General features: G+C 41.4%; 1 protein-coding gene and 1 pseudogene across 11 annotated transcripts in view; both read left to right on the top strand.

Annotated features, from left to right (window-relative positions):
• Positions 1-14847, top strand: part of herc1 (HECT and RLD domain containing E3 ubiquitin protein ligase family member 1) — a 231321-nt gene that overhangs the window by 155253 nt on the left and 61221 nt on the right. For 9 of the 11 annotated variants that reach the window (XM_041178586.1, XM_041178583.1, XM_041178585.1 and 6 more), the window contains 5 exons: positions 2215-2415; positions 7805-7979; positions 9874-10141; positions 11626-11839; positions 12317-12573. In XM_041178586.1, the coding sequence (XP_041034520.1) occupies positions 2215-2415; positions 7805-7979; positions 9874-10141; positions 11626-11839; positions 12317-12573 (1115 nt within the window). The remainder of the gene's footprint in view (positions 1-2214; positions 2416-7804; positions 7980-9873; positions 10142-11625; positions 11840-12316; positions 12574-14847) is intronic. The other 2 variants (XM_041178588.1, XM_041178587.1) reach the window with 1 other exon arrangement.
• LOC121272164 lies at positions 466-627 on the top strand (annotated as a pseudogene).

Raw genomic sequence — 14847 nt, 5'->3', positions numbered from 1 at the left:
AGACATTTTAGTCCTTCTTTAGTCCTGGATGTGAGAGCTGCTGGTAAGGCCAGCATTTGTTGTCAATCCCTTGAAGATGGTGGTGAGAGCTTTCTTGAAATGCTGCAATCCATTTTGTGTAGGTGCACCCACAGTGCTGTTAGGGAGTGAGTTCCAGGATTTTGCTCTGGTGACAGTGAAGGAGTGGCGATATCATTATAGTCGCTTGGCAGTACAGAACTTGAGTATTGCTGAAAAAAGCAAGATTGCAAGAATACCAAATTTCAAAGGGAAATTTGATATTCTTGCAATTCTGTCCTGACGTGTGTGAGATGAAAAGCTTTGACAGCATGTCTCTTTTGTTTGACGATATAGTTCCAAATCGGCATAGTGTGTGGAGGGGAACTTGCAGGTGGTGGTGTTCCCATGCATTTGCTGCCCTTGTCCTTCTAGATGGCAAAGGTCTTAGATTTGGAAGGTGCTGTCCAAGGAGGCTTGCTGTGTTGCTGCAGTGCATCCTGTAGAGTATGCACATGGCACATGGACGAGGCGCTTGCACTTTATCCGTGCGGAATCGATATCAAGAGATTTCGGAAGCACAATTTTTGTTCCTTGGAGCTGCTGGTGATCGTTTGTCTCGGCGCTCCGCAATTAAGTTTAATTCAAGACAGAAGAGAAAAAGTTTTTTGTATTTCCCTAGTACCTGAGGTTAGTGTAGCATCTGTTTTGCATGGGTAGTGGAGGGAGTGAATGCTTAAGATGGTGGATGGGATGCCAATCAAAGTGGGCTGCTGTGACCTGGATGGTGGTCACCTTCTTGAGTGCTATTGGAGCCGCACTTATCCAGGCATGTGGAAAGTATTCCATCACACTCCTGACTTGTACCTTGTAGTTGGTGAACAAGCTTTGGGGACTCAGGTGATGAGTTTACTTGCTGGAGAATTCAACCTCCGACCTCCTCGTAGCCAACAGCATTTATATGGCTGGTCTAGTTCAGTTTTTGGTCAATGGTAACCCCCAGGGTGTTGTTAGTGGGGTATTCAGCAATGGTAATGCTTTGAATTTTAAAGGGAGATGGTTAGGTTCTCTCTTGTTGGAGATAGTCATTGCCTGCCAATTGTGTGGCATGAATGTTACTTGCCACTTATCAGCCCAAGCAACATTTGTGCCACATAGTAGCATACAGTACAGAATTGATGTCACTATTAAGTTTAAATTTTGAGGATGAAATTTTCTGGTTATTTTCCTGATCTTTCCTTTTACTTTTATGTGAGGGCGTATACCATGCTAGACTAGCACTAGTGATGCTCAAAAGCAACACTGATCTACTTCCAATCATAGAAACAGGAGTATGCCATACAGCCCCTTGAACCTGTTTTGCCATTCAATTAGATAGTAACTAGTCATTATTCAAACTCCATCCACCTACTTGGCTCTAAATGCCTTCATTCCCTTGGCCAGCAAAAATCTATTGATCTTCGATTTAAAATTATTAGTTGAGCTTGCATCTATTGCTTTTTGCGCACTCTTCTCCCACCCTTTGCGTCCAGAAATGTTTTTCAACTTCTTTACTGATTGGCCTAGCTCTGATTTTAATGTTTGTCCCATTGTCCAGGACCTACTACTATCTGTAGAAAAGGTTTCTCTGTCATATTTTCCTTTCTTTGAGAGAAAAGGGGCAACACTTCACTTCCAATCACCGCCTTCCCAAGAGATGTGATTTAAGATCCAGAAACTGGCCGTATAAGGAACCAAATCGATTTCTTCATTCTTTCATGGGATGTGAAAGTCACTAGTGAGGCCAAAATTTATTGTCCATCCCAAGTTCCCTTTTGACAAAGTGGTTGTGAGCCACTGCCTTGATCAGGTGTAGGTGCACCCACAGTGCAGTTAGAAAGGGAGTTCAGGACTTTGACTCAGAACTATATCATTGTCACTAAGTCCAGATGGTGTGTGGCTTGCATGGTGGTGTTCCCATGTGTCTGCCTGCCCTTATCTCTCTAGATGATAGAGGTCACAGGTTTGGAAGGTGCTGTGAAAGGAGAGTTAGCAAGTTACTGCAGTGCGTCTTGTATATGGTACACAATACTGCTACTGTGCGTAGTTGATGGTGAGAGTAAACATTTAAGGTGATGGATAGGGTCCCAATCAAGCGGGAGGCTTTGCCCTGGATGGTGTTGAACTTCAGACATACAGCTCTATCCTTATTGATATCTTTTTGTCTTAACCGTGCAGAAGACTGGGACATGCTAGATGTTGATGAGGATGAGAAGCTGACTGGAGAGGAGGAGTTTGAATTGTTAGCTGGACCCCTTGGCCTGAATGAACGTAGAATTGTACCTGAGCCGGTACAGTTTCCCGACAGCGATCCACTGGGAGCATCTGTTGCCATGGTAACAGCAACCAACAGTATGGAAGAAACCCTCATGCAAATAGGTTGGTCTAACAAAAATATATTATGCAATAAAATTGGAATTGCTAACATCAAATTATTAAATACCTGAAAATGGAACATTACCAAGACAGGTTTCACAGGAAAATTGAATAGAGTTCCAAATGCTTCGGTAATTAAAGATTCAATTTATTCATCGCTGTAGATCATCAATGCTGAAAGATCAGTTTATAATTAGATTAACAATACGATTCACTATCATTATAGAAAAAAACTTATAATTATCTTCCTTTCATTTATACTTTTGTTCCAAATTCAAATGGATTGTCCTCACTTTCATTATTATATAAGGGAAGGAACCTGGCCCTTTCTGGTGCTAATTTAGTTTTCATTTACAGGGAAGTGTTATTTTGTTGTATTATTACTGTTTCATTGCAAACCTCTTCTGTTAGCGCTACCTTTGGGCATTTCATTTGTATTAGCTTCCAGTTTACCTCCAAATGTTGTTTTTTTTTTTGTCCCCCTGTTTCCTCTTAACATTTAACGAACTTAACTGCTTTTATTTGCTCAGGACGTTTAGTTCTTCTTCCATTGCCTTTCTGTCTTTTTTTTTGGAGTACTGTAATAGCCCGAGGAATCTGAACGAGTGCATGAGATACCGTGTGGGGCAAAGAAAATTTACATACAGTGTGATCTGTCGGGTTAGACGGCAAAGGAGGATGAGCTTTTAATGGAAGAGTTGCTAATTTTTGAGTAGTTAGACTTTATAAGAATATTAAAAATAGGAGCAGCAGTAAACCATACAGCCCCTTGAGCCTACACTGCCATTCAGTACCATCATGGCTGATCTCAACTCCATTTTCTTGCCCGCTCCCATATCCTTTGATTCCCTGAGAAATTAAAAATCTGTCTACCCCAGCCGTGAATACACTCAACGTTGGAACTTCCACAACCTTCGAGTAGAGAATTCCAAAGTTTCACAAAGCTCTGAAATTTTTCCTCATCCGTCCTAAATGATCGACCCCTTTATCTTGAGACTGTGCTCCCTATGTTTTAGATTCTCCAACCAGGGAAGAAAGCCTATGTATAGCTTGTCGAACCCCTTCAGACTTGGAAGTTTCAGTAAGATCGTCCCCTCATTCTTCTAAACTCCAGAGGATATAGGCTCAATCTATTCAGCCTCATTGTAGGACAACTCAGGAATCAATCTAGTGAACCTTTGTTTTACTGCCTTCTTTTAGATATGGAGACCAAAACTGCACACACTACTTATGCCCTACACAATTGTAGCAAGGCTTTTTTATTATTGCACTTCAATCCCCTTTAAATGTTAGGCCAACATGCTGTTTGCCTTCCTATTTGCTTGCTGTACCTACTTGTTAACGGTGTTCCTTGAAGAATACACCAAGTCTTGCTGAAAATCAACATTTAGAAATTTCAAACCTTTTTAAAAAATATTTTTTTATTCTTCTACCAAAGTGAATAACCCTTCACTTCCCCACATTATACTCCCTCTGCCACATTGTAGCCCACTCACTTAACCTGTCCATATCTGTTCACAGCCTTTTTGTGTCCTCCTCATGGCTCACATTCCCACCTTTCTTTGTTTCAGCAAACTTGGATACATTACTCTCTGTCTTTAATATAGATTGTCAGTAGTGTAATGCTAACACTGAAGAAAGAAAAGAGCTTGCATTTATGTGGCATGTTTCATGATCGGTGCCCTGACCCACTACAAAACCCAACAAAGAACTTACTGAAGTGTAGCTACTGTTGAATTGTAGGGAAATGCAGCAACCAGTTTGCACAGATCAAAGTTCAACCAACAGCAATGAGATAAATAACCAGACATAGGGCCACATCTTGCTGAAAAATACCACAGTGTTAATGAGGCACACAGTTATTAATATGCAAATCAGCCAGCAAATTCAGGGGATTAAAAGAGGTGGCATGAGTTGCAAATTTCTAGAATTTACATCACCCTGCCATTTGTTTCAAACAAATGGCACCTTTGCCCTTAGCCTCCCCATTACTTAACTTATTATATTTGCTTGTTAATTGCCCATTAAACTCGCTATAGAAATTTAGGGCTGGCAATTAACAATGCAAGTGCCTTTTTAACAACCTGACAGTTGTTACTGCAGCAAAAAAAAAAATCAACCTGAGGACGGCACAGGTCTAGCAGCATTTGTGGAGAGAGAAACGGAGTTAGTGTTTAGAGTCTGTATGATCCTCTTCAGAGCTGTAAAGAAATATAGACAGATTAAATGAGTGGACTACAAGGTGGCAGATGGAGTATATGCAGGGAAGTATGGTCCAGAAATTGGAAAGTTAAAACTGTGGAGGATTGTTTCTTCAGGTGATAAATTGCACTTGGAGATTTAAAAAAATATATATCATTGGTCTACCATAGCCATTGCCAGGCTGTTATCGGGTCACAGTTTCAGCATGTTAGAGCACAGGAATATTTTGAGGTGAAGGGAAGAGTCTAACTAGACACGACACCAGATGATCTGTTTCAGCAAGATCAGCCCAATATATTTCAGTGAAGATGGTTGAGGAGCAAATGATAGAATGCTGGGGGGAACTCTTGTTCTTCATGACATGAAACTTTTTCACCTACTTGAGAAAGTAGATTAATTTCTCATCTGAAAGATGGCGCTTTGCCCAGTTCAGCACTCACTCTCAGTCCTTGGATATCAGGTAATGTGCTCAAGCCTCTGGAGCAGATCTTGAACTCTCAATCATCTGACTCTCAGATGGGAGTCCTACTACTCAGCTTAGGCTGAAAACAAAGGTGTGGTTGCATACTGCAACTTCCTGTGTTATTTATTATAATCATAAAATCATGGCTTGTAGTTTTATAATTCTGTTTGTATTTATTCGTGGGATGTGGACGCTGCTGGCAAGACTGGAATTGCCCATCCCTAAATGCCCTTGAGAATGCAGTACTGAGCAGCCACCTTAAACCCCTGGAAGTCCATGTGGTGAAGGTACTTCAAAAGTGCAGTTAGGTGGAAAGTTCCAGGATTCTGACCCGATGACAATGAAGGAACATTGATATATCTCCAATTCGAAGCAGTGTGCAACTTGGAGGGGAACTTAGAGATGCTGGTGTTCCAGTACACCTGTTGCCTTGTTCTAGAGGTAGATATTGAGAGTTTGGCCGACTCTGTCGAAGCAGCTTTGACGAATTGCTGCAGTACGTTTTGTTGATGGCATACGCTGCAACCATGGTGGAGGCAGTGAATGGGGTACCGATCAAGCAAGTTGATTTATCCTGAATGGTATCAAACTTAAGTGTTGTTGGAGCTGTACTCAAGCAGGCAAGTGGAGGGTATTCTGTCCCACTCCTGAGTTGTGTCTTATAGATGGTGAGAAGGTTTAAGGAGTCGGGAGTGAGTCCCCAGATAATACCCAGCCTCTGAGATGCTTGTGTAGTTATTTATTACAGTATTTAAATGACTGGTCAAGTTAAATATCAGTTCAATGATAACCCCCTAGGGGCAGAATTTTCTATTCGGCGTGCGGGTGCGCGCCCAACACACCGGAACGTTAAATGATCTGCGATGACATTAGGTATGTGTCCCGACATCATCGCGAAGTCGTGCGATATTTCATTCCCCATGTGCCCGCCAATAACTATTAGGCCTATTAACACTATTGACTGGGTAATTAACCTGAATTTTACGCTGCCTGTCCAACCTTACAGTTGGCGGGCAGGAGAAAAGGCCAAGTGGCCTTTACGTTTTTTCGGAAACTTCATCCACAAGTGGGATGAGGTTTCCTAAAGCTTTTACAAATTAAATAAAAACTTTTTTTGAAAAATAAAAACATGCCCCATCTCATGTGACACAGTCACATGAGGGGACATATTTCATTAAATTTTTATTGTAGGTATTTATTTTTTTTAAAAAGCACTTCAATCTCCCTGAGGCAGCTCCATGCCTCAGGAAGATTGAAGTGCTGTTTTGCGCGCATGCACGAAAGAGCGCTGGACCCGACTCTCCCTCCTCCCTCTGCCCGTACAGGTAGCGCTTAGCGCTGCCGTTCGCAGCCCACGCAGGGCGGGCCTTAATTGGCTCCACGACTGCTCCCGACAAACGGAAAACCCTGGCCTAGAAAATTGGTGGTGGTTGGATCCAATGATAATGTCAATAAATATTATGGGCAGGTGGTCAGACTCTTGTTAGAAATGGTCATTGGCTGGCTCTTGTGTGGCAAGAACATTGCTAGCTACTTACCGGCCTAAGCCAGAATGTTTTGCTGCATGTTGGCACGGTCTGCGTCATTATCTAAGAAGTAGCGAATGCAATAATCAAAGAGCATTCTGACCCCCGCCTCTCCCTCCCCACCATCTTTGACCTTTTGCTGAAGGGATGGTGACTGATGAATATTGTTGGCCTAGCACACTGCTGTCGTGTGGCTGAGATGATTGGCCTCAAATGACCATCCTTTTTGCTAGGTTTGAGCCTAGCCAGTGGAGAGTTTTTCCCCATTTCCCATTTACTTCAGTTTTACTTGGGCTCCGTGACTTTGTCCATGTTTGGACCAAGACTCTAAATGGAACCGAGTGGTTATGAAGGTTATTATTGGGCAACTGCTGTTTGGTAGCACTGTCAATGACCTCTTCAATTACTATGTTGATGATTGGGAATAAACTGATGGGGCATTAATTGACTGGATTGGATTTGTGCTGCTTTTCGTAAAGAAGCATAGCTTGTATCCGTAATTTAATCTGCTCAGTTTTAGCACAGAAGAACAGACTCCTGCAGTTCATATTGAGTCACAAGGTATAAAAGCTGGAAATGTGTAGACTGATAAAAGTAGTCAGGCATCTGCTAGGACTGAGATACCCTAGGTGGGAAAGTAGTTTTGAGGAGATGTTTTGGGTACTGGGGCAATGACTATTGGAGCAGAGAAAATTTAGGCTATTCAACTAAGGGTTTTGATAATCTTGCCATACTCACTCTCCCCTCATTGACAGTGGGGTCAGCAGTTTAAAACCATCATTGCTAATAAGGAGACAGGTTACAGATTTTTTTATGCAAAGAATTGTTGGAGCATAGAACATTTTGCTATCGGGAACAGTTGAAGCAGTACTGCAGCTTCTGAAGGGAGAATCAATGAATAGTTGCACCAAAGGAAGGTACATTGCCTTTGGGAGAAAGCAGGGTAGCGAGATTTGTTTTACATTGTTTATGCCGGCTCTTTGCTAACTCACAGTGGGCTTAAGTGGTTCCCTTCTGTCCTATAAGCCTCTTGGGCCCTAGCTCTTCCCATTTCAGCTTGTCGTCTCCTGCCTTCTGCTCATGTCCAATATTGCCTTGTGTCTTCTACTCTTTCCACCCTCCACAACCCTTGTTGTTATGTCTGCCCCAGTTTCTGCTCCTTTCCTCGCACAGTAACATATAACTTGAATGTTCTGTCAAGGTTGCCTTGGATCTGTAGATAAATGTTCGTCTGGCAGAGTGACACTTGGAGAACAGGCTGCTGCCCTGCTCAACCCACATGACCGAGTTATGGCTTTGAGGAGAGTGACTGCAGCAGCACAGGTGCTTCTGGCAAGGACCATGGTTATGAGAGCTCTTTCATTGCTATCTGTCAGGTAGGAAGACTTTTAATTTTTTATGATTGTTCAATGCCAAAGTGGCAAAAGCATGAGATTAGTCTGGGACTTTTTAAGAAATTTATTGTTTCTGCATGTAAATTTCTTCCTGTTTTAAACAATTGTTCATTTTCCATATGCTTTCAGTGATGTTTGAGAAAAAATCTATTTAACTTCAGAGATTTATTTTCTGTTTAGTTTTGATACTGGCTGCCTGAAACCTTGTTCACAAACTTGGTGACAGGTATGACCCCGAGATGAGCTTCCTACTACACTTCATGACACTGTGAAGGCTGCCTGTTTCCACATCCATAATATCACCCTGCTCAACCCCCTGCCTCGAGCTCATCTGCTGAAACCCTCAACTATGCCCTTGTTACCTCCTAGGTTTGACTATGCTAACACACTTCTGGCTGGCCTCCAATCCTTGACCCTCCGTAAACTTGGGCAGTACAGCTTTGGATAGCCTCATGTCCTAACTGGCACCAAGTCCCATTCGCCAATCATCCTTGTGCTTACTGACCCATATTGGCTCCCGATTAAGCAACGGTGTTTTTTAAGAAAAAATTCTCATCCTTCTTTTCAAATTCCCCTATGGCTCCTCCCTATCTCTATAATCTCTTCCAGTGCCATGACTCTCCAAGGTAACTATGTTTCTCTAATCCTGACTTCTTGAGCACCCCTGGTTTTAATTGTGCCACCATTAGCAGCCGTACCTTCAGCTACGTAGGCCCTAAGCTCTGGAATTCCCTTCCTAAACCTCCCTACCTCTTATCGCTCTCCTTCGTTAAAACACTCCATAAAACCTACCTCTGACTAAGCCTTTGGTGATAAGATCGTAAGAAAAAGGAACAGGAGTAGACTGTACAGCCCTTCTGCTATTCAGTGTGATCGTGGCTGATCATCTGCTACCTGTTTCCCATATCCCTTGATTTCCTGAGTGGCCAAATATATATCTGTTTCAAGCTTGAATATATTCACTGGTGGCCTGACACCACGCCAAGGCAGCAACTAGCTGAGCAAGCCAGTGAGTTACTTCTCTAATAATAATTAAAATTCACATATGGCAGCTTAAAAAAAAATGTCTGGGACCAGACATCGGTTTTTAGATAGCTGGGTTTGAGATATTGTACCTGTATATTTTTTTGAAATGTTGATGCAGGTTACTTCACTTAAAAACAAGGATGGTTAGCCATGTTTTTCCTTGCCCCGTTCCCAGCTTAATTTTTCTGAAAGTGGTTTATCAACATGATCTCCAACTTGATGTGCTCCCATGTTATCAAAACAGTTTATGCACTGATTAGGATTGTTCTGACACTATTTTTATTTCTGCTCACTGTAGCACATAGTAGAATTCCATAACTCAATCATGAGTCTTGAAGTAAATTAATATTGAATTTCATTTTGCAGTTCATTACAAAGGAATAGCATATCCTGTGTAGAGCCTTGTTCTGTTGCAGCATAAACTATCACCCTCTTCATGTGCAGTGTGTCCAAATCATTTTTAAATGGTACTTGCGCTTTCTTTAATGAGTTGCATTCATGTAACAAAAAACTCAGAAGGTTGTCCTAAACTTTGTGTAGAAGGTGGTAATGGAATTTGCATTGTCTTCAGTAGTAAATACCATTTCTGAATTATCTTACCAAACAGAATTAGTTATGTGTGTTACTTTTCTAAGTTACTTTGCTTAGAACCAAATCTATTAATAATTATTTCCTTCCTGTAGTAAAATTTGGTACTTGATCACCTTGGGAGCATTATTTCCCTGATGAGAAATTTGAGATAAGAGTGATATTTTTTATAAAATTCTGTGAAGAGTGTGAAGAAATCTTTTTGTTCTCAAGAAATGTTGCTGGTATCTCACTGCTGTGCCCTTCCATTTATTACTTCCAGTGGCTCTAGTTGCAGTCTAGCAGCAGGTCTGGAGTCTTTGGGATTGACTGATATCAAGACCCTGGTTCGGTTGATGTGTTTGGCTGCAGCAGGTAGAGCAGGTCTCTCCCCGAGTCCAGGTACCACTAGCACATCAGATCGCCCTCGTGGAGTTCACAGCAAAGTCAACAAGCCAATTTCCTGCCTGGCCTACCTGAGTACTGCAGTGGGCTGTTTAGCTTCTAATAGTCCAAGTGCCGCAAAGCTACTAGTCCAGCTCTGTACACAGGTAACATCTGCAAACTGTACAATTATTGTTGGCTTAGCCTTGCGTTTATATGGCATGTTTCATAACCTCAGGGCTTTCCAGTCAATTAAATACTTGCGAAATATAGACATACCTGTTGCAGTAAAACTGGTTGACTTCCTTCCTACATATGTAAGGTGTTTTCCTCCTAACTCTTTCTGATTTGTATTTTCCTTTCCTAAGGAGATGTTGCTTAGCCTTCGTTCAGCACCTCTCAGCAAAGTGGCTGAGATCAACCACTCTGTTTGGGAACCTCTTAGTCTGTACCTCTGTCCCACCACTCTGCCACAAAACACATTGCTCCCAGGAATCCAAGCTTTGTGTGCGTACGTGTGTTCTGAATGGGCAAAGATTTTAATTTGTGTAAAACCCATCCACTTACACAGGGCTCAAACTAGGAGAAATACGCTTTTTGTAAGTTTTGAAAAAAAACAGAAAGCAACTCTTTACTTTAGCCATTCTCGAAAAGTAATGTTGACTTACAGCTACCCCCCGGTTAGCACTCCTAAAGTGTTCCTAAACCATTGCGTGGTAAACGAAAACCTGCCAAACGAAAATCATTTTCCCATCAGAAAACATATAATAAATAAGGGTGGGTAACATTACTGAACTGTAATTTTTACGTTAAAAATCTGTTGGCTGCTTTGAACCTAACTGGCCCAGAAATCCTCTTTCTACTACCACTCACTAATACTCTTACTATTCTTAATGTAGTACTTACTATTCTTTCTACTTGCTAATTCTCTTTCTCCTTGCTAATCTTAATATGGTACTACCATTTCCCACCTGCTGCTTGCCACTTCCCAACTTCCAGTCCCTCCTCGCTCCCTTCCTCTCACTGCCATTCACTCCCTCTCGCTTGCCTTCCCTCTTGCCAAACCTCACCTGAGCCCTCACTTATAACGAGGGTTTGGGAGAGGAACAGTGGGTGAGGCAGTGATGAGGGATAGTGAGGGGTTTGGGAGAGGAAAGCAGCGAGCAGGAGGGAGTGAAGGGGTCAGGAGACATAAGAGGAAAGTTAGCAAGGGAGTCGGGAGGGGGAAGCAGGAGGGAAGGAATAAGAGGGTTGGGGAAGGTTGGTGATGAGTAAGGAGGAGTATTAGGAGGTGTTGAGAAGTGTTTTTAAAAAAACACAAACTGAGCATACGCAGTTACAATGCCATTCTTGTCACATGTGCAGTAACTGCACTAAAACGAAAATTGAGGCAGTGTCATCTGATCAAGTTCCCTAAATTACAAACGCTAAAACAAATACGCACTATTGCAACATGCATGGGGATAGCTGTATTAATGCATCATTTTAAGCTAATAGCAAGTATCAAAGTGAAAAAGCTGGTCAAAACTTGCCCTTAACTGTTATGTCTTGGGTCAGTTTGTTTTCATAATGTCTGCAGAAGGGAGATGGAAAAGGAGGGAGTTGTCAAGTTTTGTGGGTCAAAAACTACCATATTTCCTTGTCTTCCCAGAACTTGATCTCAGCAGCAACAGGTATGAATCTCACTACCATAGATGATCCCATTCAGAGAAAGTTTCTACCCAGTTTCCTTAGAGGTATTGCTGAGGAAAATAAACTTGTGACATCTCCAAACTTTGTTGTAACTCAAGCATTGGTGGCATTGCTTGCTGACAAGGGAGCTAAACTAAGACCAACCTACGACAAGGCAGAGATGGAAAGAAGAGGTATGTGCTGTCTCTCAAGTTGTCATGTGAAGGTGAATGTGGTGTGAACTGTACTAATTATAACAAGCTGTTTGAACAGTGATATTTTAAACCTTGAGCAGCCACATAAAATTATTGACCTTAGGCTAAAATGCTTGCATGGTGTTTGCATCCATGATAACTTTGCCAACACCAGTTTTTTTTTGTTATGCAGTTTATCTACATACTGAGACAATGACCAGTGGGTCAAAACTTCACTTCTGATTTACTCATTTTATCTGACACGTATTTCACTTTGTTGCTAATTTGAAGATTTAAAAGTAAAAATCACCTTAATTTTAAGAAGGTTAATTTTTTTTTAAATAATGCAACATTTTATTAAAGAATTTGAATGATCAGTTATATGACACTTTGTAGCAAGGTGAGTGAAGTACCATCGCTTTGTTGCTTTCTTGGCCATCATTCACTGGGGATTGTCTCACTGTTTTGTTTAAGCAGGTTTTATTGCCCATTTGTATGCCCATCCTTCCTATGATCCTTCTGCTGTAGGCCCTCTGGAACTGGCTAATGCCTTAGCAGCTTGCTGCCTCTCATCTAGGCTGTCTTCCCAGCACAGACAGTGGGCTGCTCAGCAGCTTGTCCGGACTCTTGCAGCACACGATCGTGACAACCAAAGCAAACCACAGACTTACGCTGATATGTCTGGGGATCTACGGAAATGTTCATTCATGAAGCTTGAAGCGCACCAAAATAGGGTAAGAAATATGCTTTCGTACCCATAAATATTGTTACGATCTGGTTACAGACCATTAACTTGACAAGAAATCAGAATATCTCATTTTAACCAATAGAATTACGCCGCAAGACAACTTTTTTAAACAAAACGCAAACTTAATTAAACAAAGCAAATACAAGTTAGTTAACACTATAGCTTATAACTGTGTATGCTATGCACTCAGATTTACTTCTTACTCCCCCACCCCCCCAAAAATTCTCTTATCCTAAAAGCTATTCACTCCTGTAGGGACCATCCATAAGTATGCCACAGTCCTCTGGAATCCAGCTATTCTCAGACGTAAAACTTTCATTTACTCTCTCTTGGCTGTGGAGGCCAAAGACCCTTGTTCTGGTTACCTTTCCAATACTTCCAAGCTAATCTGGTTCCTTTCTTTTGCAATAAGATACAGTGAGGCCTACTGCAGATTCTCCCACTAGCTTCAAAACAGGTAATCTTCCAGCTCTTGTTCTCATAAATTACAAACTGAGATTAAACCTCACATGGGTCAGTGATGAAGTTAGTGTTTTACTCAGTTAGACAGACCTGCACTATAAGCAGTCATTTATTTTGGCTAACTTCTCTTGAGCTGCAAACTACAAGAGGTCCAAACTAAAAACCTCGCCCAGCAAAAACCCTCATAAATTGAAACCAAAGAACCTCCTAAGCTCTACCCACCTCCATGACAATGTAGCCTGCTCTGGGCTATCCTCAAACAGACCTCTGAGCCAATTATCCCTCACTTACAATTTCTCCAGCTAAGCCCACTTGCTGCTTTATAACTCTATCTCTTCTGACTATTAAACAAGCATGGGTAATCATTTGAACTTCCATTTCTTTGGGTGTTCTGGCAATCACTAAAGCCCAGCATTTTCATTACCTTACCTTCACAACAATAATCTTCCCAGTGCTAAACATTATGTTTAAAATATTAACATGAACCATGAAACAGATATTTGCAAAAATATGGACTGAAAGTAACTTTTTACTTTTATTACAAAATATTTCAACTTGGTAGGTCTTGATAAAGTAATTGTAAGTAAAATCTCAGAATTGCCATTATTTGGCTTTTTAATACCTTACCAAATTTATTCAGCTCTTGGGCATTGGTTGCTCGGAAGTAGACTGCTGTGATTTTGGATGAAGAGGGTCAGGAAAGATTCTGGCATTTAACATGATAATGGCCATCTTGAACTGCAGTCAGTCATGGGGTGGGAAGTGATTTTTTTGTCTAGTAGATGCTGGCTGCCCTACTTCTAGTTTTTGTCTGAGCATTAGGGGAAGTCTGTATTTTTTTCAGAATAAAGCAAAAAAGCAGGGCCTGGGAACAGAAACAGAAATTAATGCAAAGCAAATGTTTAGAAAAGATCCCAGAAAAAAATAGTAAAAGTATGATGAATAATCTACCAAGCAAGTGGAAATGATTGGAATTATACAATTATATTCTATAATGGGAGAATTAGTTGGCAAGATTTGCATTTATATAGCACCTTTCATGACCTCGTGACATTTCCAAAGTACTTTACAACCAAAAAGTACTTTTTTTAAAAAAAAAAGTCACTATTGAAATGTAGTTAATGCAATTGGATAAACTTCAGTGAACCTTGCTCCTCCTTGCTGTGTTTTGTGTACCTCGAGCTGCAACACTGTGCTGGAACCACTGGAGAAGTTCTGTTCCTTTTTCTTGTCTGCCCATCACCAAATTCTTACAGGGCTGCACTGTAAGGCGCCTTGATCCGTTGAGACACATAAAGCATTTTGATTGCATAATTTCAAGCTGGATGGGAATGGACGAAGGATTAGTCAGTTCTTGCCTCATTACTGCACTGATTCCAATAAAAAGGAAGACTTGCATTCATCTAGCACGTTTCACAATCACTGGACATCCCAAAGCGCTTTGCAGCCGATGTACTACTTTTTGAAGTGTAGTCACTGCTTTAATGCGGAAAACAAAGCGGCCAATTTGCACACAGCAAGTTCCCACAAACAACAGTATGATAATGACCAGATAATCTGTTTTGTGATGTTAACTAAGAGATAAAGTTTGGTCAGGACCCCAGGGAGAACTCCCCTGCTGTTCTTCAGAATAGTGCCATAGGATCTTTTATGTCCACCTGAGCGAGTAGACAAATCCTTAGTTTAGCATCATTCATAAGATAGAACCTCTGACAGTGCAACAGTCCTTCAGTGCTGCATTGGAATGTTAGCCTTGATCAAGTCCCTGGGGTGGGACTGGAACCCAGAACCTTCTGAC

The sequence above is a fragment of the Carcharodon carcharias genome, chromosome 32 (genome assembly GCF_017639515.1).
Source record: "Carcharodon carcharias isolate sCarCar2 chromosome 32, sCarCar2.pri, whole genome shotgun sequence".
Classification (NCBI taxonomy): Eukaryota; Metazoa; Chordata; class Chondrichthyes; order Lamniformes; family Lamnidae; genus Carcharodon; species Carcharodon carcharias.
Note: the sequence above shows the minus strand (reverse complement) of the source record. Positions and strands in the feature narration are given on the sequence as shown.